The sequence below is a fragment of the Heloderma suspectum genome, chromosome 9 (genome assembly GCF_057233095.1).
Source record: "Heloderma suspectum isolate Gila_16-S chromosome 9, 16-S_ref, whole genome shotgun sequence".
Taxonomy (NCBI): Eukaryota; Metazoa; Chordata; class Lepidosauria; order Squamata; family Helodermatidae; genus Heloderma; species Heloderma suspectum.
The window spans coordinates 2,742,852-2,765,045 of record NC_139466.1 but is presented as its reverse complement, the minus strand read 5'-3'; the positions used below and the strand labels follow the sequence as shown (position 1 = coordinate 2,765,045).

Here is a 22,194-nt window from a genome sequence, read left to right as displayed (position 1 = left end):
TAATGGTATGAGTGCTAGCCAACTGAGTGATCGATTCAATCCACATACATTCTTGGTGTGATATAAAATCTGCATAAATGTGCATATTTTTAAAGTGTTCCTAAAGGAAGAAAAAACTCTACCTCATTTAGAGAAACCGTGGTGCATCTAGGGCTGGACCTCAGGGTGGAGTTCCGCGTCCCAAAGTGATGACGGCCCCCACTCCCAAGCCTGAGAGCACCAGATGATGGGTGCAGCAGCAGACTCGCTGTGCAGCAGCAGCACCCTGGCGAACTGGGACTGATGTTATTCGGGCCGAGGTGTACTTGGGTAGAATCCCACTGAAGTCCTGCTTAGAGTTGACCCATGGAAATGAATGGGGCTTAAGCTAGTTTAACTTAAGCCCCATGCATTTCCATGGGTCTACCCTAAGTAGGATTTCAGTGGGATTCTACACAATGGTTACAAATCCACATTCTGTAATTTTTAATTTGAGAATGTATTATCCCTGGATAAAACAAGATGGTGCTTATTCTCAAGTAAACCAAGGCAGAAAAAGCAAACTCCATTTTATTCCTACAGTCATGGTGGTATTTTGATTTAAAATGCAAAACTGCACAAGCTTAGAGCATTTCTTTCTTTTAATCAAGACTGGGGTACTTATGTTTTTGATCTAATATCTGTAATCTAGAAGCAGTTGTACAGCATGGAATGGGAAAGTGGGGAGAGAAGAGAAATGTTAGTTGCACGCTTCACAACTGAATACAACATCTGTCTATAGAGGGGCCCTGCAAGACCATTGAGGCTGCAATCCTATGCATGTTTAGACAGAAAAAAGTCCTACAACTCCCAGCACGCTCCAGCCAGTGTTGCCAAGGCCATGCTGGTCTAACAACAACAGTAATTACCAGCTCAGTGGCATACACATTTACTTAGAAGTCCCACTGTATCTTTCCCAACTAATCTGAATATTTAAAAAACATGAGACTGTTAAGAGGGAAAAGGTGTGCTAGTTTAAGAAAATAAGAAGAGCTATGCTGGATCTGGCCAAGGGTCCATCTTGTCCAGCATTCTGTTCACGCAGGGGCCAACCAGCTGCCTGTGGGAAACCCACAAGTAGGACATGAGTGCAACAGCACCTCCTGCTCTTGTTCCCCAGCAACAGGTATACAAAGGCACACTGCCTCTGATACTGGAGGTAGCATAGAGCCATCAGGACTAGTAGCCATTGATAACCCTATTTACTTTAGGATAATGATTCAAGATAAGCTCCATCCTTTGTAATATTGCTTTCCCCTTCCGTAGTCACTCCAAAGCAGCCCCGCACATTCATCCCAGAAATTCTGTGCAGAATCACTGAGATTGGGGCAAGGTTAAAGCCATACACACACACAGACGTGACCTTCCATGTGTGCACACGTATATATTGTCAGTGCGCATGCATGTGTGCGTACCCCTCAGACTGACACCAGATGCAGCCCTTGGGGCCAAAAAGGCCACACACCCCTGCCTCACATCCATCTTCAAATACACGTACACAAGAATTTTATCACAAGTCTAACAAATGGAAGGTTTCAACTTAAGTTTTAAACAGTGAGACATGTAACTGTATTGTGTAGTAACTGGCAATCCTAGGATGCAACAGGGAATAAAGTGTTCCCTGTCTTTAAGGACAGAAGGAGAGTCTTGCTGGTTCAGAACAAAGGCTTATCTAGTCCAGCATTGTGTTTCCCACAGTGGCCAACTACATGCCTCTGGGAAGACCAAAAGCAGGACATGAGGGCAATAGCCCCTTCCCACTCACGTTCCCCAGCAGCTGGCATACAGATGCATGACACCTGACACTGGAGGTATAGCATATAGTCATCATAACTAGTAGCCAACTAGTAGCCATGGCTACTAGTCATGACTCTATACTATACCTCCAGTCTTAGGAGTAAACTCAAACACATAACTTGAAGTGCCATTGTTGTTTTTTAACTGTAAACAGCTGCCATGTGTATGTGTTACTACATGTCAGGACCATGGTGCATGGGGGAGAATTAATCCTTTCCTCCTCCATTGTGGTCCTAACTAGAATTAGGCAAGCTCCCAAGGCGCTAATTCTGGAGCAAATAGCCACCACAGGAGGGATTTTTGTTGAGACTGTGGCAGGGGAGGAAATGGTTGCACTCTCACACTCCTCACAGCAGCTATTTACAATAAAAGAAAATCAACCATGTCACGTCAAGTCATGTGTTTAGTCACATCACGTCTCATTCCATCCTTATCCTCTCTGAGAGCTTTCTCCAACTTGCTAGCTGGGAATAGTGGGAGCTGTAGTCCCACACATCTGGAGGGCACCAGGCTGGGGAAGGCTGCTCAATGAACTTCTTTAATTTTTTTTATTATTATTATAGCATTTACATCCTGCCTTTTTTCCTCCAAGGAACCCAAGGCAGTGTACACAATCCTCCTCCTCTCCATTTTATCCTCACAATAACCCTGTGAGGTAGTTGGGCTGAGAATCTGTGACTGACCCAAAGTCATGTAGTGAGCTTCCGTGGCCGAGTGGGGACTAGAACCTGGATCTCCTGGCTCCCAGTCCAACACTCTCGCCACTACACCACACTGGCTCTCCCACCTAAGCTAACAGCTCTTGCCACATCTTGTGGCAGTGACTTCCATAGGTTTAACTCAGCATACACAAAAGCTGTTTTTTCTGCAGCTGCGATATGTTGCTTGCAAATGTTACTACAGCACAAGAAGCCAAGAAGATCCATTTAAAAACTGAATGTACATACTAGCCAATGTAGGCATTCCGTTCTAATTACAAATGTAGGAAAGACTGCAGTTTAGTGAAATGCCCCGTATGAAAACAGCCCAGAATTTGGTTCAGTCTCTCCCTTTCTTCTTTGAGTTTTCAGACGTGCTGCCCCCTCCTGAGAAGCAGCCAGCCTTGCAGCTTGATTGAACTCTTCTCTATTATGGGGCTGCCATCCTATTCCAAACAAATATACAAACCAAACAATGCTGAAAACCCATATCCTGAAATCCATATCCTCCTCCTGTAGCTGTTTAGTAGGTGTATTAATTGTATTCCTGTTTGTATCCAAAATGGAGTTAAGGTTCAATTACACTCATTCAGTTAAAGTCTGGAAACCAGAACTTTCAATGTTGAACCAAATTTTGAGACGTCTCAGTATTTTAGTTTCGGGAGTCAGATATGCGACAACAAAAATGTGCTTGTAAATTTGTGCCATCGAAGGCTGCAATCTGTACAAAGTTAGAAGCCCACTGAAATCTGTATAGGATCGGGATGCGCCATTGTAGAAAAATGTAAATGTGCTTGTTAACATAAATGGTTTGGCAGGACACGCTAAGCAGTGTAGGTGCAGGGAGCTCATTTGGCTGTGGCCGCAGGGCGCTCCCAGCAGTCAGGCCACCTGAATTTGCAAGGGCAAAAACATTGGTACACGTTTCACTCCACCACTGTGGGGTGGTAAACGGGTCATAGGCAGCTTGTTCTCAAGCTAAACTTGACCTTTTTACTGCTCTGTAGCCGCAAACTACGGGTATTTTTGCCGTCACTGAATTCAGCACCGTGGCAACAGCAGGAGCGCGGCCGCTGTGTGCGTGTTTGGGAGGGGGGTGTTCAGGGATCAAAAACGGCCCCCCGTGCCCCCAAAGTTGCCCGCTCCTGATTTATGAGATTTGGAGGGAGCAATCCTATCAAGATCGACGGTCGCCTCCCACCCCAGGGGTGACCACCTGCCCAGTACAACTGGGAGTCGTAGGAGGTTTTTCCGTCTAAACGTGCACAGGATTGCGCCTTTAATAAAACAAAAGCGTGCCCACCTGCATCCCAGACACTGCTCAGCTCCACAAACTCCCCCCCCCCTTGCTTTCCTGCATAGAAGTCACTTTTCCAAGGCTACAACGCGACGCACATCTGGCTTGCCGGGAGCAGACCCCATTGGGTGCTATGGGATTTGCTCCCGAGGAAACGCACCCTAGGTTGCACTGCTGCACCCCTGGCTGGTGCAAGCTGCAAAGCGGCAGCGCAGCCGCCGCCGCCGCCGCCTCCTCCTCCTCCTCCTCCTCCTCTCCGCAGGGGTGGGGGGCTTCAGCCCCCGCCCCTCCGTACTTCGCACGGCGCTGACAGCCATCGGCGCGTCTTCTACACGGTAGACAACACAGGTTCCAGGCGAGGCACTGTTGCGCATGTGCGAGGAGGCTTCCCTCCATTCTGCGAGGCGTTTTCCACTCGCGGGGCAGAGTTCAGGAGGACGCCGGCGCGGGCCCGGGAACATGGATAACCATGTCTTCTTCTGCAGGGCGCGGCCAGCGCACTACTGAGCCACGCAGGTTCCCGGGTATAGCGTTCCGGCGCCCTGCGCCATGAATAACTCATCTCCGCTGCTGCCGGGCCAAGGCACTGCTTATGCTTAATGAGCGTCCCGGGGTGGATGCGCTGACAGGCCCCGGAACATGGATTTCCGCTGCATTTATGCAGGGCGGAAGCAGCGCCGCGCCTCTCGGCGCAGGTTCCGGGGCGGCGCTATGTATTGCGGCGCTGAGGAGAAGGTGGCGGTGGCGGCGGCGCTGGTGGCGGCAGGGCGGGTTCGGCTGAGGCGGCTCTGACCGAGATCGCGCCTTCGTCTTCCTCCCTCTCTCCACCATGACCGAGGCGGCGGTGGCCGACACGCGGCGCCTCAACTCCAAGCCGCAGGACCTGACCGACGCCTACGGGCCGCCCAGCAACTTCCTGGAGATTGACATCTTCAACCCGCAGACCGTGGGCGTCGGGCGGGCCCGCTACACAAGCTACGAGCTCCGCATGCGGGTGCGTGAGGGGGCGGGGCAACCAGCCCTCCCCAGCGCTGCTGCTTGCGGGAGGGCCCTCCTCCGGACGCGCGGGACTGCACCTCCCGCCAGCCAATATGGCCGCGGCTGGCAGGGGATGATGGGAGTTGTGGTCCAACGCGTCTGGAGGAGGGCCCCGGGTGGGGTGGGCTGATCTAAAGTATGACATGGGGAGGGCAGGGGTGGCGAAGATGGCTGTGAGGTGGTAGAGATGTGAAGGCCTGGCCACGCTGGATGGGGATGATGGGTTCTGCAGTTCAGCACACCTGGAGGGCAGCACCGCGGGGAAGGTAGATCTGAAGTGTGATACGGGGGGGGGAAAGGTGGAAGAGGTAAGGGTAACAGATGACCACAAGCAAGTGGAGATGTGAAGGCCAGACTGCGTTGGTTGTGGATGATGGTGCTGTAGTACAGCACACCTGGAAGGCTCCACGTTGGGGAAAGTTGGGTGAGTTATCTTGCCATACCCAAGAGCCACACATCAGGGTGGGGATTTCTAGCCTCTTAAAAAGGGAGCATTTCTATGCCAAGGGGGTGAGGCTTCTGAGATACTCACTGAGATCTAGCATGATGTAGTGGTTTGAACTGAGCATTGGATGAAGACCTGGGTTCAAATTCCCCCTTAGTCATGAAGAGCAATGAGTGACCTTGGTGCTAATCACAGATGCTGTCAGCTTGACCTACCTCGCAGGACTGTTGTGAGGATAAAATTGAGGAGGGGAGGGAGAGAACTGTGTATGCTGCCTTGAGTTCCTTGGAGGTAACATGGGGTAGAAATGTAACAAATGATATGGGAGAGGGCTGTTTTCGGTTGGCATGGAACAGCAAAATAACATTAAAATTAAACTTGTATTTAATTCATTCCCTTAATTCGGTTTGGGGTTGTGTATCCTTAAGGAAGCTACACACAGGCACAGCCTGCTATGGTTCCCCTTTGTGGTTACACTACAGATCTGGGGAAAGTAGGGACTGCAAGGGGTGAGTGTTAAATATTTTCCCATCCTTGTCCCACCCTTTCCTCTTTGCAGAGTGATGCAAGGAAAGCACAGAATGCTGCCCCAAGGAGCTTACAACCTAAACTTAGATGGGGGTGGGTTAGGAAGATGGGAAGGAGCAATGTAGAAATGAGTCAGGCAAGGGTGAATGAGGCCTGCGTGCAAGTGGATGCTGATCTCTGTATTTGGGCTTAGTTTCAGCTGTATGGTAATAGGATAAGCTAAAGATTTCTAGAAAAGTTGTGTTTTCATTTGGAAGTCCTTTTCAGATGGTTCAGTTTACTTACCTGCTCTATTCCACGAAGAAAGCATAGCTGGAAAGACATGTGAATTTAAAGTTTAAAACTGTCTGAAAGGATTCCCCCCAAAGTGTGGGAAATGTTGCAGTGGGAATCTGCCGCCTCCACCCAGGTTCTAAGGAAGGTGTATGTGTGTGCTCCTTGAAGCAATGGCAGTCATGGACTAGAATTGCATCGTCCTGTGTATTCCATACTTCTCATTCTTGTGTGTGACACACTGAGCTAAGGAGAATGGGGGTCCCTGCTGACCATAAATGTGGCCGAGAGTCTTCTGCTCAAGCACTTCACCGAAAGAATGAGGATTCCCTACTCTAGTGCAGTTGCTAATGTGCTTGTACTCCCGTCTTCTTTCCATGCATCAGGCTTTTTCTACGATGCAGAGTGCAGAATAAGATGCTGTGCTCCAGCCATTTCAACTTAGAAATGAAGCACCCTCTTGAGAAGTGTGAAGGATTGTCAAGTCTGCTAAGGGCATGTGTCTTACGAGTCAGAAATTGCTGCATTGTAAAGTAGTTTGTGAGACCCTGACCAGAGCAGAGGACATGGGAGTGAGTTTCTAGATGTCTCAGTGCTGGGGATTCTGTATAGTAATAGGCATGTGAAAGCAAAGTCCTTGGCACAAAGAAGGCACAGCAAGTGTGCCCCTGCATTGTAATGTTGCCTGTTGTCAAACTGAAGCAATCACTTCTAAAGCAGTTGCCAAGTAACCTCCTCTCTCCTTTCAGACAAACCTGCCTATCTTCAAACTTAAAGAGTCCTGTGTGAGACGACGATATAGTGACTTTGAATGGCTGAAAAATGAGCTGGAGCGTGACAGTAAGGTGAGTGCAAGGGAATGACCACCGCCTCGGCCTACGCACACACAGGCTCTGGTCTTAAGTCCTCATATGGGCAGGTGGGTCTCCTCTGCATCTTTGTGGCAGAAATCTCTGGAGCTCTTTCCAGTTGTGGTGGTTGGGGCCCTGAGAGATCTAGCAGGAGCAGCAGGAGCAGCAGGAGGGTGGCTTTGCTCCCTGCTTACATGATGCTGTCTGCTTCTAGATTGTAGTGCCTCCACTGCCTGGCAAAGCCTTGAAACGCCAGCTTCCTTTCCGAGGAGACGAGGGCATCTTTGAAGAGTCCTTCATAGAAGAAAGAAGACAGGGCTTAGAACAGTTCATAAACAAGTAAGGCTGACGTTGCCCACTGCTGCTTAGGGGAAGTGGAAGACTCTGGGAGAGAGGGAATGTGTCACAACACAGTGCTTGCACCAGATTGCACACCAGCACACTGTTATCTGAAAAGTGCACTGCTGATGGGCCTGTACATCAGGTGTGGGCAACCTCCAGCCTAATTTCCAAAGCCCTCTACATGCTACCAGTGCAGACCTCTGGCAAGGGTGATCTATCCCTTCTCTGGCTGTCTGCTGGGTGGGGGCAGGGGGAGAGAGTGAGAGAGGGGTGGCAGAAAGAGCAAAGGCAGAAAGGCGTACTGATCAAATGAATCAATAAATAAAAATGGGTGACCCACCCACTTCTAGCCCCACTCTCCATCATCATGCAGTCCCTGACAGATTACTTGTGACGGAATGCAGCCCTAACAGATGAAGTGTTTCTCTTGTATCCAAACAGTGGGTGGGTGTGTAATGAGAATGGGTCCTACATGGCATAGGTTAGCAACCGCCTGCCTCTGCTTCTTTTTCTTTAAGAAGGAGCACCCTTCCTCTGCTACTGGCAGCAACCCTACCTCTGGCTTAAACTGTCTTACTATTCGTCCCCTCTCCCCATAGAATTCTGAGAGCAGGGCTTGTGCTTTGGGTGAACAGGACTTGTACTAGAGGAGGCTGCTTAGATCTTGGTATCATCGTACGGCAGACGGCCTGTGCCTATGCTGAACTCGAAAATCAGCTAGAAATGTTGAAGTCACAAACCGTTTTTTTTCTTGAGGAGGCATAATAAACCAAACACCCTACCTCAGGGGAAGGCAACTTGTGGCTTTCCAGATGTTGCTGGACTGCAACTTCTATCGGTCCTAGCCAGCAATCAGTTCTGATAGGAACTGTGGTCCAACAACATCTGAAAGGCCACAAGTTACCCATCCCTGCCCTAAATGTTTTTAAAAAACAAAACAAAAACACCTTTGCTAGTAGCAACAGCACCCATGCAAAAAATAATAGTTTGTAACTAATCAGAAAGTATTGACTTGCCTCTGCTTTTTCCCATGTTCTGCCTGACTCACTTCCGTCTACAGGGCAAAACCATTTTTTTTAAGGCTTAAGTTCCTGCCCCCCGAGTTGCTGCTTTCAGGGGGGAAATAGGGTCATATCCACTTCCTAAACCACATAACACTGATTCAGCAACCAGCCTCTGAACAGGCTTTCCACGCATTATGAAATAACAGTTCTAAGATCCATTTATTGTGGGTGAGGAGAACCATGATAGTTATGCTGGCATAAAACGAGTATGGCTGTAGCATAGATCTGTCTTAAGGGTCCACACATTCAGTTGCCATGGAAACCACTTTATACACAGACCCTGGCAGTTGCCGCTTCCATTATTTCTGACTCAAAAAGCTCAGGAGGCATTTGGAACTTTCAACACACAGCACAAATTCAGAGACACACACCCACCCTGCCCCTCCACCAGGCCTTGTTCTTGGGCAAGATGCAGGGCCAATCTCGGACCTCATGCAGTGAAGCCCTCCAAGTGCCTCCAAAGTCTAGGAGGAGACTCTATCCCTTCCACAAATCCTCCTGTGAATGCTAGATGTCCGGAGAGGCAGGGTTGGTGGTAAACACATATAATCAGTGGGCTTCAAGGCCAGCCAAAATTTGTCTCCCATGAATGCCCTGGGAATAGGTTCATTAGATGCTGACATTTGTTGCCATTGCACATAGATCGTGATCTTCCTCTCCCTTGTACAGAATCAGTCAGCTGGTATCCATTTGCTAACCTAACCCTTCTTGTTCCTGGCAGAATCGCTGGACACCCGCTGGCACAGAATGAGCGCTGCTTACACATGTTCCTGCAAGAGGAGACCATCGATAGGAATTATGTCCCAGGGAAAGTCCGCCAGTAGGAGAGTCTGGCATCCTCCATTTTCTCTCCCTTGCAAAAATGACATTTATTTTTACACTGTCTCTTCTGAACCAGCTTTTTCTCTCTGAACTTCCCCACTTGTCCATTGTTGCCGGCCACACCGTCCCGTCCCGTCCCATCCCATCCCCTTGTCAGGCAGCAGTGTTGAGTTCTGTTGGTCTTTGGTCTCTGCAAACAAACAAACAAAAAAAGGAGAGAACCTGTGAAGAGCTGCACCTATTGGTGGATGCATAAAGCTTGATGGGAACTAGTGTAAAGATTGTAGCATGCATCAGAGCTGCCTCTCTTTCTCTCTGTGCAAGGATATGGGGAGCTCTCACGCCTGTACAGGTGTACCTAGGGAGAACCTGGTCTCAGGCCCCTTCCTCAGCTGTTGTGGAGATGTACTTTCTGGTAGTATTTGTGCCCTTTGCCCCAGAATGATCAAAGCTGCGACTGGAAAGTAACAGGTGTCTCTCTTCCTTGCTGGAAGAGTACTCTAGACCAGAAATGGTTTGCAAACTTCCTTTATTTAGTAGTAATGCCCTTCTGAGGGAGCTCGTACAAGAGGCCATCGTGCATGAAACCAGACCCTCTTTCCCCCACTGGAATGTTTTGAGATTTTGGCTGCTAATCCTACCCCAAGAATCTTTTTAGCCTTTGAAAAGTTGGAGGCACGTCAGACTTCCTACCCGAGGCATGAGGCACCTTTGAGAGCCGCTACTTCTAGTAGCAGGGAGGCTCTCCAAATGAGTAGGCAAAACCATAGTGGTTTCTCAAAAGCAGAATCCTGTTGAGGCCTAGGCAAATGAAGCCTCTTGGCTATTTCTTGGTTGTAGAAGCCACAGAGTAGCATTTCTGCAAGGATTATGCCTTACTAAGGTGTGCTAACAAGTAGCCTAAGCCGCTCAGCATGCCGCTTCTGTGACTAATGGATGGCAACTTCTGGCCTCATGTCTGCATCCCTCTGGGGTTACAGAGCAAAGTTCTCTACTATTTGTTTAATATTTAATCTGTTGGGAGGTCTTGTAGATAGACATGGGTGCTTTCATGCCATCTAGGGAGCCTCTTCAGTGCATTTGAACAAGGGACCTCCTTAATCCCCCAAACTGTCCTGCAGTGTGTATATGGGAGTACCCAAGGAATAAAGTGACTTTAACTAAAGTTGCCTCTTAATGCACCTTCTACTACTTGGGGTGGGTGATAAAGTATGTCATGGAGGGGAGAAAGAACATGTATATAAAATCCTGCCTATGTTGGGGGTAGAGCTGGAGGAAGGTAATAGATATACACTACCCATGTGTGGGTTGGCTGGATAGCAAAAAACACTCTTCTGGGCTGCCAAAGCAAAGACTATGAAGAAGCTGCCTCTGCACAGACCATTCTCATCTGCTGCTGGAGAGAGGTGCTAACATTCCTGTTTAAAGCAGGTGCTGTTGCTGCCTGGAGAATCTACATTAGCTATGGGTTTTTAAAACTCCTTCCTTCATTCGGTGCACAAGTCTGAAGATCAAAAGGCTCTTGCTGCTGTACATATATATATATATATTCTGATGTGGGGCTTATAATTCAGCAAACTGCCTTCAGTTGACTGTCCAATGTAATGTCCAAGACTTGTTCATATTAAACCACTGTGAAGCCAATATGTCTGTGTCCTGTCAGTCAAAGGCTACTCTAAAAATGTTTGGGTGAAATCTTGGAAAGAAGTTGCTACTACTTTCTGTGTCAAACCTGTCATTTGGATGATGTTTGAGGCTGGATTACAACTGCCAATAACATTTGCCTCTTTGCTTCTGCAAGTCCCAGGGCAACTGGCAGTTGAGGCAGGGTTCTTTCTGGTAGGGATGAGAGAAGCAAGTATCCTATAGTTGCTCCTTCTCTAGCTGACAGCTGAAGCGGATCTGGTCTTCCCTTTGCCAGTGTTCTTCCTGGGAAAAAGGAAATGCAACCTCCCAGTTGCAGTTATTCTGATGACAGAGGCCAGAAAATGCTTTGCCTTCTGCAAGCCGTTCTGTGCTTCATCCTGTAGAGCTTATCCATCTGTTGAAGGACATGTGCTTAGCAAATCTGTTGTGTGCTCAACTTGTGAGCTTAAGTTGAATGCCAGGACCCCAGTCTGGAACAAAAAGTCATAGGGAGCTGAGATGGGAAAATTGTGGCAAGAGATACAAGTTCTATATAGGTCTGAGACCCTCACATTAACAGCGCACTGCTATTCCTTTTGCCTGGTTTTTAAATAATAACGTAATCTGCTCCATCAGCTGTTCATATACCCCACTCATCTTCCAGTATGATATATGCCATATAGAAGCAATGCTCTTCTGCAGTCTATATTTTTATTTCTAACCTACCCTATATTGATAGATCTCAGGGCAGGAAACAGTCAATAAAACAATTCAACTACACCACTAGCAACATCAGTATAAAATAAACATTAATAACCCAAGCAAACAAATCTGAACTAAGCTGTAGTCAGTAGATCCCCAAGGCCTGGGCGAATTGCCCAGTCTTAACTTTCCCCCGTCTCCATTTTATCCTCACAACAATCCTGTGAGGTAGGCTGGGTTGAGAAGATCACGCAGGGAGCTTCATGACTGAGTGGTGATTTGAACCTGGCTCTGTGCGATTCTAGCCTTGACTTAATCTAGGGCTGGATTACGGGACTACAACTTCCATCATCCTTGATTAGCCATGCTGGCTGGGGCTGATGGGAGCTGGGAGTAGGTTCTCCAGCCCTGCTTTACCCACCCCATCAGAAGGGCTCCTCTAAGGCCTTGCAGAGCGGCCCAGGTACTTTTCCTGTTCTGCTTCAGGCCCCGGGTGGTGGCGGGGGATACCATTTTTGAAGGGGTTGCTACATTTAAAGTAAACCAACCTTGCAAATAGATAACCAGGGCATCAGGCAAAGAGCTGAGTTAGTCCTTTCCGCCTGGATGTGCTAGGGCTTTCCTCCCTTTTCCGGCCTGCGGGGAGTTCTTTATTGAGCGAACCTTCAGAGCGCGGCATACTCCACCCCCACAGCCCGAAGTGGTACAGTCCATTCGACTATATCAGAACTCAGTCTCGGTTCCCTGGCGACAGGACCTGCCCATTGACACTCCCCCGCTTCTACGACAAGAAATTCCAGTCATTACAGGCCCGCTGGACGAGGGAGAGGCACTCCCTTCTCTCATTGGCCTACTCTCACCACGTGATCTCACCCTCCTTGAGAGTTCCGCGGTGCTGATTGGTAAAAGTGGCAGAAGGGGTGGAGGCGGAAGCAGTCACGCGCGCAAGCGCCTGCCTCCAATAGGTGGAGCCTGAACCAATGAGCAAGACGCGCGGATTATAAAAGCGAGGCTGAGGGGGAACGGGTGCCGCGGCCTGTCCGAGATGGAGCGTCAGAGACTGGAGCCCCTGTCCCGGCCGCCGCTTCTCCAGAGACGCTTCAGCCCCCCGCCGGACGAGGGCCCGGAGCCGACGCCGCCTCTTTCCCCGCCGGCGTCGCCCGCGGTCCCGGCCTTGCTGGACGTCCTCTACCGCAGCGCCTTCGCCCAGGACTGCGAGGCGATCGCGCTCCAGCTGCGGGGGCCGCCGCCGCCTCGGCTGCGGTGCGCCTCGACTATCGAGGCCGAGACGCTGACGCCGCTGGGCGCCTCCTGGTCCCTCCTCAGCGAGGCCTTCCGGACGCCCGCGCGGGGCCTCCGGGCGCCCGAGGAAGCAGAGGAGAGCGAAGGCGGCGGAGGGGCCGCGGAGCGGGCCCCGCCCCCGTCGCGGCCGCCTCGGGCCTGCAACCGCACCTACGAATACGACGAGGGCTCCGCGAGCGCCTTCTCCTCCTTGGCCGACAGCCGCGCCACCTACCTCTGCGACGGAGGGTCGCGGCTCTCGGCGGCCAGCGCTGGGAGCCGTTTCTCCCTCTCCCTCGCCGCCGAGGAGGACGCCGCCGCCGCGGCCCTCCGCCGCCGCCGCACCTTCGAGTGGGAGCTGCCCGCCGCCCCTGGCGCTGGTGCTGATGACCCGGCGCCCTTGGTCACCTCGACGCCGCTGGCGGCGGCGGCTCAGGGGCCCGAGCTCGCCACCAAGAGGAGCGCCTCGCGCTTGACGGGCGGCGGCAGGGTTCCGCACCCCGCGCGGGACCCGGCCCCCCGCAGCGCGCCCAGGGCGCAGGCGGGCCGGCCCAAGCCGGGCTCCGGCGGCAAGGCTCGACCCGGGTCCGCGCAAGAGACCCCTGTGCTGCGGAGGAAGCTGGCTGCAGCCGCCAAGAGTAACGCGCTTCCCAAGAAGGGCCTCCCCAAGAGGAAGAAGAGCCTGTCCCCCGGCGCCAGCCCTGAAGCTGCCCCTGCTAAAAGGGCTCAGAGGGGGGCAGCATCGGCAGGCAGGATTCCTGTCCTGAGGAAAGGTGCGGAAGGCCAGGCCCCTCAGGCGGCTGGTGCTGATGCCTCCAGCACCTGTCTGCAGAGTTCAGGTGCACCAGGAGCCAGATCTGGACATGCTGGGCAAAGTCAGACTCGGACCGAGGTAAATGCAACGGGGGGGGGGGGGATGGTCTGTGTGAGGCCTCCTTCTAGCAGCATATCTCCTAGCAATTTTGTTGTTTGTTCAATATGTTTGTGAATTGCATCCTCTGCTGAACAGGTGTCCAGGAGTTACACAATAAAAAGTACTATAAGCTTCACAGCTTAAAACAAACACAGCAGCAGGACCATAAATAGAGCCTGACAACTACATTGACAATTAAGAGAGTGAGATAAAACATCAAGCAGAGTTGAGCCTGGCAGAACAAAACACTCTTTTGTTGTTGTTCAGTTGTTAAGTCGTGTCCGACTCCTTGTGACCCCATGGACCATAGCATGCCAGGCCTTCCTGTCCTCCACTCTCTCCCGGAGTGTGCTCAAGCTCATATTCATTGCATCGGTGATGCTTTCTAGCCATCTCATCCTCTGCTGTCCCCTTCTCCTTTTGCCTTCAATCTTTCCCAGCATTAGGGTCTTTTCCAGTGAGTTTTCTCTCCGCATTAGGTGGCCAAAATATTTGAGCTTCAGCATCTGTCCTTCCAATGAGCACTCAGGGTTGATTTCCTTTAGGATTGACTGATTTGACCTCCTTGCAGTCCAGGGGACTCGTAAGAGTCTTCTCCAGCACCACAGTTCGAAGGCATCAATTCTTCAGTGCTCAGCCTTCCTTATCGTCCAGCTCTCACAGCCATACATTACTACTGGGAAAACCATAGCTTTGATTATATGAACCTTTGTCAGCAAGGTGGTGTCTCTGCTTCTGACTATGCTGTCTAGGTTGGCCATAGCTTTCCTCCCAAGGAGCAAGCGTCTTTTAATTTCATGGCTACAGTCACCGTCTGCAGTGATCTTGGAGCCCAAGAAAGTAAAATCTGTCACTGCTTCCATTTCTTCCCCTTCTATATGCCAGGAAGTGATGGGGCCAGATGCCGTGATCTTTGTTTTTTTAATGTTGAGTTTCAAACCAGCTTTTGCACTCTCCATTCTCCCCCTCAACAAGAGGCTCTTTAGATCCTCTTCGCTTTCTGCCATTAGGGTGGTATCATCTGCCTATCTGAGGTTGTTAATTCTCCCAGCAATCTTAATTCTGACCTGTGATTCATCCAACCTGGCATTTCTCATGATGTACTCTGCATATAAATTAAAAAAGCAGGGCAACAATATACAGCCTTGTTGTACTCTCCCAATTTTGAACCAATCGGTTGTTCCATGTCCAGTTCTTACTGTTGCTTCTTGTCCTTCATACAGGTTTCTCAGGAGACAGGTAAGGTGGTGTGGCACTCCCATCTCTTTCAGAATTTGCCACAGTTTGTTGTGAGCCACACAATCAAAGGCTTTCCCGTAGTCAATGAAGCAGAAATAGACGTTTCTGGAATTTATTTATTTATTTATTAAATTTATTAATCGCCCATCTGACTGGTCACCCAGCCACTCTGGGCGATGTACATCCCCCATAAAACAATTTAAAACAATAAAATTTTACCATAAATTTTTTTTTTTTTAAATACCCTAACCCACCCCAAATTCTCTTGCTTTCTCCATGATCCAGCGAATGCTGGCGATTTGATCTCTAGTTCCTCTGCCTCTTCGAAACCCAGCTTGTACTTCTGGTAGTTCTCGGTTCACATGCTGCTGAAGCCTAGCTTGTAGGCTTTTGAGCATCACCTTGCTGGCATGTGAAATAAGCGCAATTGTACGGTAGTTTGAACACTCTTTGGCGTTGCCCTTCTTTGGAATTGGAATGTAAACTGACCTTTTCCAGTCTTGTGGCCATTGTTGAGGGTTCCAAATTTGTTGGCATATTGAGCACAGCATTTTAACAGCATCATCTTTTAGGATTTTAAATAGCTCAGCTGGAATACTGTCATCTCCGCTAGCTTTGTTGTTAGTAATGCTTCCTAAGGCCCACTTGACTTCACTCTCTAGGATGTCCGGCTCAAGTTCAGTGACTGCACTATCATGGCTATCGGGGACATTCAGATCTTTCCTGTATAGTTCTTCTGTGTATTCTTTCCACCTCTTCTTAATCTCATCTGCTTCTGTGAGGTCCCTGCCTTCTTTGTCCTTTATCATGCCTGTCTTTGCACAAAACGTTCCCTTGAGATCTCAGATTTTCTTGAAGAGATCTCTAGTCTTTCCCATTCTATTGTTTTCCTGGATTTCTTTGCATTGTTTATTTAAGAAGGCCTTCTTGTCTCTCCTTGCTATTCTCTGGAACTCTGCATTCAGTTGGATATATCTTCCGCTTTCTCCCTTGCTTTTCGCTTCCCTTCTTTCCTCAGCTACTTTTGTAAAGCCTCATCAGACAGCCACTTTGCTTTCTTGCATTTCTTTTTCTTTGGGATAGAAACAGTCTTTACTGCACATCTAAACAGGAGAAGGCTGTCAATGGTTACTAGTCCTGATTGCTCTGTGCTACCTCCAGTACCAGAGGCAGTATGCTCATGTACACCAGTTGCTGGGGAACATGGGCAGGAGGGTGCTGTTGCACTCTTGTCCTGCTTGTGGGTTCCTGGTCGACAGCTGGTTGGCCACTGTGTGAACAGAGCACTGGCTGAGACGGACCTTTGGTCTGTTCCAGCATGGCTCCTCTGTTCTTAAAACACAGTAAAGAGGGAACTCTTCGATGTGGCAAAATCGAGGGCAAGAAGAAGAGATGCTTCAAAATCCCAGCCGTTGGTGCTCCTTTTCTCTCTGTGGCTCATGTCTCTCACTGGCCTTCCTGGAGAGTAACAGTCTACTAACCTAATAGCTCACTTGGCTGGGCCACCATATCGTAAACCAGGCAATAGCAAGGACTAACACAACATGATTTATGGCATGTGCGATGATGGCCTCTAAGGCGCAGCTAATACTTAGGTCATATGTCTCGTAGAAACAGCTGCCTGATGAAATGAAGAAATCTCAGACAAAACTGCCCTGCTATAAGAAGCCAGTCATGTCCATTCAACCCCCTTCCAAACTCACTAGACGACCTGCAGTTGGGGGGTCCATGACATGCCTGGGTCTGGAGTACCATGGGGTCTGTGTGGAGAATAAGGCTCCAGGAATGAGACTTCCAATTCATACAGGTGAGATGGCTTGCGTTGTGGGCAAGTGTGGGCTCTGGGAGCTGAAGTGCTTGTGACAATAGTAAGTTAAAATCTATGACCTCTGGACTACAAAATGTCTGGTTACTCTTACAATTTTCCTCCAAGGGCTGCTCCTTCCCAACTTAAGTTGTGCATCAATGCTGTAAAGTTAGAAGCCAAATCTTAAAACAGATGACAAATCTTGTTTGTTAGTCAGGACGGGTATAGGAAAGGGTGGAGGAAAGAGGGGGCTAATTCAAAAGTTTGTGAGCTAATACAGGGTTGGAAGAGGCCTGGGTGGGCTCCTGAAGTATTTTTAGGAGGCTGTGACAGCATTCCCTGTCACCTTTGGCAGGCATTATGACTCATGGCAGAATTAAGGTGGGAATCAACATGTACTCTTAACATGTTGGGTTCAGAGTACTGATCTTTCTTCAGGCCATGATCTGGATAGAGATCCAGTGCATCCTTAAGGCTCAATTTCTTGCTTTTCTTTGATTGTTGTGTTCAGCAGCTGGAGACAACAGGATAGGCAAGACAGGAGCACAAAAGCATGCACAGGAGAAACCATCTGACACTGTGTCCACCCAGAAGCCTCCCCTTTTAAAATGGGCCTACCGAGGCAAAGGTAAGTCTTGACAGATTTCTGTCTTGACTGTGGCAGTGAGTTCTAACTCTCCCTGCATAGAGGCATGAGCTAGCTGCCAGACTGCAGCTGTGGTTGAAGTGGGTTTGGAGGAGGAACAGTTCTGACCAGTATAGTGAAACTATAAATGCCTGATGATTCAGCTCTCTGGTCCTGTGGTGTTGTGTGGAACTGTTCCATGCATTGAGAGGCAAGGCTTCCCAGACAGGAACTGGTTTATCTAGAGCAAAGGTGCCCTTTTTTCCTCAGTTGCGTTGCCGACATTTGCTAAGGAGTGGAATACTAACGCATGCTTGCTTAGAGAGTTGTGGGGGGGCAGGGCCCATCAAATCAACCACAGAGCTTCGGATATTGGGCAGCATAGAAATGTAATAAATAAGCTAGCAGGCTGTTTTCTGGTGCGGAGGTAGCCTGTTACCAGCAGAGGGAGGCAACAACCCACCCTCTGCACAAGCTAGCCTCTACTGCAGGAAGTGCAGAAAGTATCCTGGTGCTGCATGACAAGGAGGGGAAAAGTCTGAGGGGGTGAGGGAGTAGCACCAGGCATAGCCCAGGCCCAGCTCAGGAGGAGTATGAAGCCAGGCTGTGGGGCTCCAGTTCACGTGGGAGCAAAGATGAAAAATCGCTTGTCTTGCATTCAGGTCAGACTGAGAAGCCCACTAGTGGGGTTTTGCTGGCGGCTGGACAAATCCCTAAGGCTGCTCCAGGGAATGGGTCTGCTGCATCTTGCTTAGAGGTAAGGTCACAACAGAGAATGGAAGATGGCATTAACAAACGACCAATTTAAAACATGGATTTTCCAATTCATATATTTCCTGGACAAGCATGCAGTGAAAGACATCTTATGTGTTCTAGTTTTTGCTTATTAGAGGCCTATTGTCAGGAAGAAAGGTGGGATGTACATATGGTATAGAAACTAACTGGTTGCTATAACCAGTAAAACACAAGATAAATAGAGCATAATCCAAAACTTCTGATCATTCAGCCCAAATGCCTTTTGCACTACAGAATCTGTATCTGCTTACACAAGCTATTGTGAAACTAAGGATTTCCATTGGTGTTCTTCTATAAGGTAAGCTAGTCAGAGGATCAGCTGGAGTGAGCGGAGTTTGACTGAGTGAAGTTAGTATGTAAGAAGAGAGGGTTAGGAGAAGAGATTAATGCTGAATGTCTGTTCTAGTAATTCACACATTCTTTAACCAGTCTTTGCCTTCTCTCTAAAGGCTGAGGTAACTACCTTCGTCAACAAAGGTGGTAACATGTGCATTGGGTGCTACCACTGTTAAGTGGATCCACAGCTGATTGAGCAGTTGTACCCAATGAGTGCTTATTAATAGCTCTGCAACAACCTGGAGGGAGGTCTTAAGTGGTGTGTTTGAGGGCTCTGCCTAGGTCCTGTGCTGTTCAACATTGTTATAAGTGACTTGTATGAGGCTGTAGAGGAGATGCTTACCAGATTTGCAGATGACAAGAAGCTGGGCAGAACAGCTAACACCATAGAAGACAGAATCAATATTAGAAGGATCTTGGCAAGGCATGTCACTGGGCCAAAACAAAATAAATGCAATGTAAAGTCTTGAATTTAGGTACAAAAAAAAATGAAAGGCACAAGTCTAGGATGGGATAATCTAGCTTGGCGGCAGAATGTGCTAAAAAAGTGAATACAGTCTTCGGTTGCATTAACAGAACCATAGTGTCCAGACCACAGGAAGTAATCGTTCTGTTCTGTGCTGCTCACGCTGCATTTGGAGTGCTCTCCAGTTTTGGGCACCACATTTTAAGGAGGTCATTGACAAACTGCAGTACATCCAGAGAAAGATGACCAGAGTGGTGAGGGGTGTGGAAACAAAGTCCTATGAGGAATGATTTAAAGAGCTGGGCTTGTTTAGCCTGGAGAAGATTGAGAGGAGGCATGAAAGCAGTCTTCAAACATCTGAAAGGCTGTCATGCAGAAAAGGGAGCAGACATGTTCTCTTGCTCCAGAGGGCAGGGCTAGAACCAATGGGTAGAAATTGCAGGGAAGCAGATTTTGGCTGAACATTAGGGAAAACATCCTAACAGGGAGAGCTGTTTGACAGTGGGACAGACTGCCTCAGCAGGTGTTGGGATCTTCTTTGCTGGAGGTAATTAAGCAAGGGCTGAGCCTTCATCAGTCAGGAATACTGTAGCTGCATCCTGCGTTGCAGGTACTGCATTGACTAGATGACCTCCAAGGTCCTTTCCAACTCCATGATTTTCAATTTCTACCAATTCCTCTGCCTGTACCAGGGTATGAGCCCTGTTCTGCCGTGTTTCTAGTAAGAAAATTCATCAGGTTCTATGCATAGTTTGAAGAGCTCTGTGACTGCTGCCAGCAAGGCTTATAACTACATTATTCTGGTTTATGCGGCCCAGCTGGAAACCTGTACCTTATGATGAGTGGGATAATCAAACAGCCTGTCATCTCCAATGTTGTGAAGTAGAGTGTGCTTGCTGTGGTGACAGCACAAAGCCTCTTGCTGGCTTCCTCAGTGGGGCTGCAGTCCTGAAGCCCATATTACTCAGAAAGGTAGCCATTTAATTAGTAGTTAAACTCACACTATCAGAAGGTAACACAGCCTTTTACTCCCATTTCAGTGTCCACGGCTACTTGAAGAAAATCAATGGCTGCTTGAAGAAAATCAACAGCTGAGGATCATGTTGGACAAGTATCAGCACAAAGGTATTTTCCGTGGGTATCCTGTATTTACAAATCTGAGGATTTCTGCCTTAGTATAGGGTTGGAGCATAGTGAACACCTATGGGCAAATGCTGGCAGTTGTGGTTTTCCCACAGCACAGTAGGTCAGAGGACTGTAGTAGTCTGCTCATGTGACCTCTTAAGGGCACCGGGGCATCGCTGCTATGATCAGCACAAACCCTTGGCTGTTGTTGTGGCTCTTTGCCCACTGGGTATAAAATGTCAGCTGGGGAAAGGGCAGGGAGTGCGAGACATACTAGCTCTCCAATACCACTATGCTGCTGTGGAGGCTGTGAATGGGCCGAGATCCCCTAGGAATCTTGGTTATGTGTCAACGTCTTTCATGAAAAGGAAAATATCACATAATGAAAATGCAACACATGGCTGCACATTCCATGTATCAATTTTAACTCTAATCTCTTCTTCCCCATCCCCTCCCAACTCAAGAGTGGCAAAAAGATAATGAAGATGTGGACAACTCTAAATTGTAAACTGGACACTTCTTAAATTAAGTAAAAAAAATCCAATGGATATTGGCTTATAATTGTGTATATCTATATGCATGTGTTTGATTACAAACTCTTTTTGCATCTATACTGTGGCTAAGGCTTCTTAATAGTTTGTGAGACACATGGTAGAAGTAACTTTTAAGCGAAATGCCTTCAGTAGGATTTGGCTTTAGTTTTGCCTATCCTTGCACCACACTGAACTATTGTAGTCCTTGGCATACCCGGGCAGAGCAATGTGCCCTTCAGTACTCAGTTAAACTCTCTCCTTTTCCTCCCCCAACTGTAGTCGTTTTGTATGGAAGGAAGGGAGGAAAGAGATCTCCTCTATGTCCATCTGTCTGCCAGCCTCCTGCTATCTGCCACAGGTTCAGTGCTGGAAGACACATCTCCCTCCTAAGATGCTTTACATCCAGTGTTTTGTTTACTAAGGAAGTTACTGATTTTTTTGGTCTAAAATGCTGCTAAAACACTCACTTATGCATTTCTTTAATGGTCTTTGAGTTTGACTCACACACTTTTTGACATGGACTATCAATGGCATACACTACATATATGCTACTTATTACATGTTGAAAAATTTCTAATAGTTTGAGTGATAGAAAAATATCTTAAAATCCAGAACAGTTCCCTCTTAACACTTGACAGTTTATTTCTAAAATATCTAAATGTGGAGACCTTGAATATTTGCCATGGCTACTCAAGTTTCAGTATTGTAAGGATTGAACTTCGGTTTGTGCATGAATGGGGATTACTCCTAGGTAAATAAAGTAATAAGGAACAGTAATTCCCTTTGGATGTAATGGCATCTTCTATGCATACCTGCAGTCATTTGAGATCTATAAGGAAAGGCTTAGTCATCCATATTGTTTCTCTCAGAAATGAGAAAACCAAAAGAGCTCACCTTTGCCAGTTGCTGGTAAGAAGCATTTGTAAATCCGTTGGGTTTTTTTCCCTTTTGTGTAACTTTTGAGTATGTAGCTTCTAGGCTTAGTCCTTATGCAATTGCTTTTGTATGTAACAAACGGTATTCTATTCTTTATACAAATAATCTTTAGAAGATATATATTCTATATTTGGTTGTTCTTGAAAAACATTTTGTAAGTCAAAACAGATGTTTGTGTGTTTTTATGCATTTTTAAATTGCCCCTGAAAAAGGAACTTGGTTGTGAAATACGTTGGGCCTGAATAAATCACTCTGGCACTCTGAGAGCAGTTTCTCTCCTGCTTATTACTTCCCTTTTTGGTTTTGTGTGCTGTGAGGGGCAGCTGTGCTCTGGGGGCAGACTCTAGGACCTAGCCCATCTGCCTCTTCTGCTCACATCTTTTGTTCCAAGTTTGTCTGCTTCTCTTGCAGAATTGGGCTTTTCCTGAGGTGTATTTAGCTAAAAGGACTATGAACCCTAAACTGCTAGCTGTCTCTACTTGCCCTACCAAACTCCCATTTCTAGTGGAGTCAAATGATGTGACTTCTCTGCCTTGGCGACTCCTTTCCTCCTTGTTTGACTAGGCTACCATGTGCCTTCTCCAGCACTGGAGGAAATTGTGTTACTTAATGTATATAGCTGTTAATGGTACATATT

At 48.2% G+C, this 22,194-nt stretch overlaps 3 protein-coding genes across 6 annotated transcripts in view; 2 read left to right on the top strand and 1 right to left on the bottom strand.

Moving 5' to 3' along the window:
• The first annotated feature begins 4,503 nt into the window (after positions 1-4,503).
• On the top strand, positions 4,504-10,818 carry SNX12 (sorting nexin 12). Its single transcript, XM_084813538.1, has 4 exons — positions 4,504-4,804; positions 6,844-6,939; positions 7,160-7,284; positions 9,073-10,818. The coding sequence occupies exons 1-4, from the start codon at positions 4,640-4,642 to the stop codon at positions 9,173-9,175; spliced, it is 489 nt and encodes a 162-aa protein (XP_084669664.1). The 5' UTR covers positions 4,504-4,639; the 3' UTR covers positions 9,176-10,818.
• A 373-nt stretch (positions 10,819-11,191) lies between these two features.
• Positions 11,192-22,194, bottom strand: part of SLC7A3 (solute carrier family 7 member 3) — a 38,417-nt gene continuing 27,414 nt past the window's right edge. The window contains exon 11 of one of the 2 annotated variants that reach the window (XM_084813532.1): positions 11,192-11,290. In XM_084813532.1, the coding sequence (XP_084669658.1) occupies positions 11,207-11,290 (84 nt within the window). In that variant the 3' untranslated portion in view covers positions 11,192-11,206. Of the gene's footprint in view, positions 11,291-18,883; positions 18,930-22,194 lie in introns of those variants that run through there. The other variant, XM_084813531.1, reaches the window with a different exon arrangement.
• On the top strand, positions 12,530-22,028 carry LOC146338336 (uncharacterized). Of its 3 annotated transcripts, none has more exons than XM_084813534.1 (6): positions 12,530-13,674; positions 16,546-16,741; positions 17,253-17,369; positions 18,029-18,123; positions 20,004-20,088; positions 20,901-22,028. In XM_084813534.1, the coding sequence occupies exons 1-6, from the start codon at positions 12,547-12,549 to the stop codon at positions 21,077-21,079; spliced, it is 1,800 nt and encodes a 599-aa protein (XP_084669660.1). In that variant the 5' UTR covers positions 12,530-12,546; the 3' UTR covers positions 21,080-22,028. The 3 variants fall into 3 exon arrangements, with proteins under 3 accessions (XP_084669660.1, XP_084669662.1, XP_084669661.1); XM_084813536.1 differs by having other exon boundaries at positions 17,256-17,369; positions 20,553-21,820; XM_084813535.1 differs by having other exon boundaries at positions 20,553-21,820.